The sequence below is a fragment of the Triticum dicoccoides genome, chromosome 2A (assembly GCF_002162155.2).
Source record: "Triticum dicoccoides isolate Atlit2015 ecotype Zavitan chromosome 2A, WEW_v2.0, whole genome shotgun sequence".
NCBI classification, from domain to species: Eukaryota; Viridiplantae; Streptophyta; class Magnoliopsida; order Poales; family Poaceae; genus Triticum; species Triticum dicoccoides.
Window position 1 is genome coordinate 569585967 of NC_041382.1, and position 1817 is coordinate 569587783.

Sequence of the window (1817 nt, forward strand, 5' to 3'; positions counted from 1 at the left end):
CTCTAAGAGCATCTATAGCCAGACACCCCAAACCCCCCTCAAACGCTCGGACGGACAGTCCGGTCAATAAGCGGTCAAAAAAACCCTTCCCACATGGACGCATAGCACCAAGTATGGATCTAGAGAATGAAATATGAGAGACTCAGATGCATAGCACCAAGTATGAGGTGTGATCAGTTAGTGCTGATCGCGTCTGCGGCCGTTTGAGGAGTCAGATTTGTCAAATCTGGCTATAGATGCTATAATTTTATGAAATTTCTCTAGAGAAAAGATCGAAAATGCTAGAGTGGGAGACCACAGAAGACGCAACGACCTGGCGCCGAGGGCATAGTGGTGTGACGTTTTACATTTTTCTTGCCGTTGACGCATTGACCGTTAGATGCATGCGCGCTGTTTGACTCCAACGCCTTCAGACGCAAACCATTCCAGTGACCAGGTCATTCTCTTACAGACTGGCACATTCAGAAGCCCAGATCACAGAGGCAGCACGTAGCACGAACATCGCAAAGAGGCACGGAATTCGGATCTGAGGTATACGTGATTGCTTTCTCTCGATATATTACTCTATCTAACTGGAGACCAAGAACGACGTATATATATACATACAGTACGTCTCTTTATTTCTTCCAATTTACCAATAGTCCGAAACGGTGGATAAACTTGCAGCCTCTCCATATGGCGAACTCGGCATCTGGCTATTTGGCAATTACATGATGGCGCAGGGGGTGGTGGGCTCGTCGCACACGACCATGGGCGGCGGGTATGGCCCATATGGGTAGCCGTGGCACCACCAGTACGGCGGCGGGTCCTCCTTCTTCTCATCCTTCTTCTTGTCGTCCTTCACTTCCTCCACCTTGACGAGGTGAACGTCGTGGTACTTCTTGCGGAGGCAGCCGACGAGGCACACCGGGTCGACGCCGTTGCCGACCACCTCCAGCATGTCCTTGCTGTCGCCGGTTATCCCCACCGAGCTCACCCCTGCACCCAGAGAACGCTTGCGGCCATGTTAGCATTGCACCAGTACAAATCTCAAGGGAGAACATGCGTGTACGTGAAGAACTAGCGCATGCATGCATGCATGCATACCGTTCGCTCTGGCGACCATCGTCATGGCTTTCGACCGGCTCTTGTCGCACGACATGCTCACCTTGATCACAATCTTTTGCTGCGACGACGACGACAACAACAGCAAGGTTCAGCTCAAGAGCTAGCTAGTAAGAGCTCAAAATCAGGCAGAAGCTGAAGAAGCTATTTACCTTCATTGGGTGCCGCTGGTTTGTTGTTTAGATGCCGGCCAAGGAGAATATTTGGAAAGCTTGTGTTCGATCGAGGCGTCTTATGATGTCTGTGGAGAGCACAGCAATGGCCACTGCTGTTTGTTATATAGTACAGGGCAGTTACGTGGGGTCGGGGACTCCAAGCCACTAGCCACTAGCTTTGTTGTAAGAAGACCAATTACGTGGGATAGTAGACCTGGCACTAGTGAAGACTGGAGACTGATCTAAGCCACCAGCTTTGTTGTAAGAAGATTCCCGGCAGCGGCAGCGGCTAAGCTCACGGTTAGTGAACAACAAGGATCCAAAAGTAAGTAAACGCGTCCTGAGCACGAGCTCTCTCGGTTGATTTTTCCGGTCATGGACGGGATACATTAGAAAATGACTCCTCCAATGATATGTCTGAGCGAGCCATCAATTGTAACTGCCTGTTGGCCACGGTGCGCTTCCCTTCTGCGAAGCCGCGGCTCTGCGGATGTACTTACGTAGAACGGGCCGATATCTGTTGTTCCGTCGAAAATCTGTCAGTGCCCAGTGGTAAAT

General features: G+C 50.7%; 1 protein-coding gene across 1 annotated transcript; it reads right to left on the reverse strand.

Moving 5' to 3' along the window:
* Positions 1-531: 531 nt before the first annotated feature.
* On the reverse strand, positions 532-1382 carry LOC119359599 (heavy metal-associated isoprenylated plant protein 46-like). The gene is made up of 3 exons (XM_037625730.1): positions 1257-1382; positions 1087-1165; positions 532-978 (listed from the first exon to the last, which is right to left on the reverse strand). The coding sequence occupies exons 1-3, from the start codon at positions 1260-1262 to the stop codon at positions 707-709; spliced, it is 357 nt and encodes a 118-aa protein (XP_037481627.1). The 5' UTR covers positions 1263-1382; the 3' UTR covers positions 532-706.
* Between the last annotated feature and the right edge of the window lie 435 nt (positions 1383-1817).

Excerpts from the sequence above, each read along its gene's own strand:
- LOC119359599 (XM_037625730.1), bottom strand. Across the intron at positions 979-1,086 it reads GATGGTCGCCAGAGCGAACG|GGGTGAGCTCGGTGGGGATA; the intron begins GTATGCATGCAT and ends CTCTGGGTGCAG.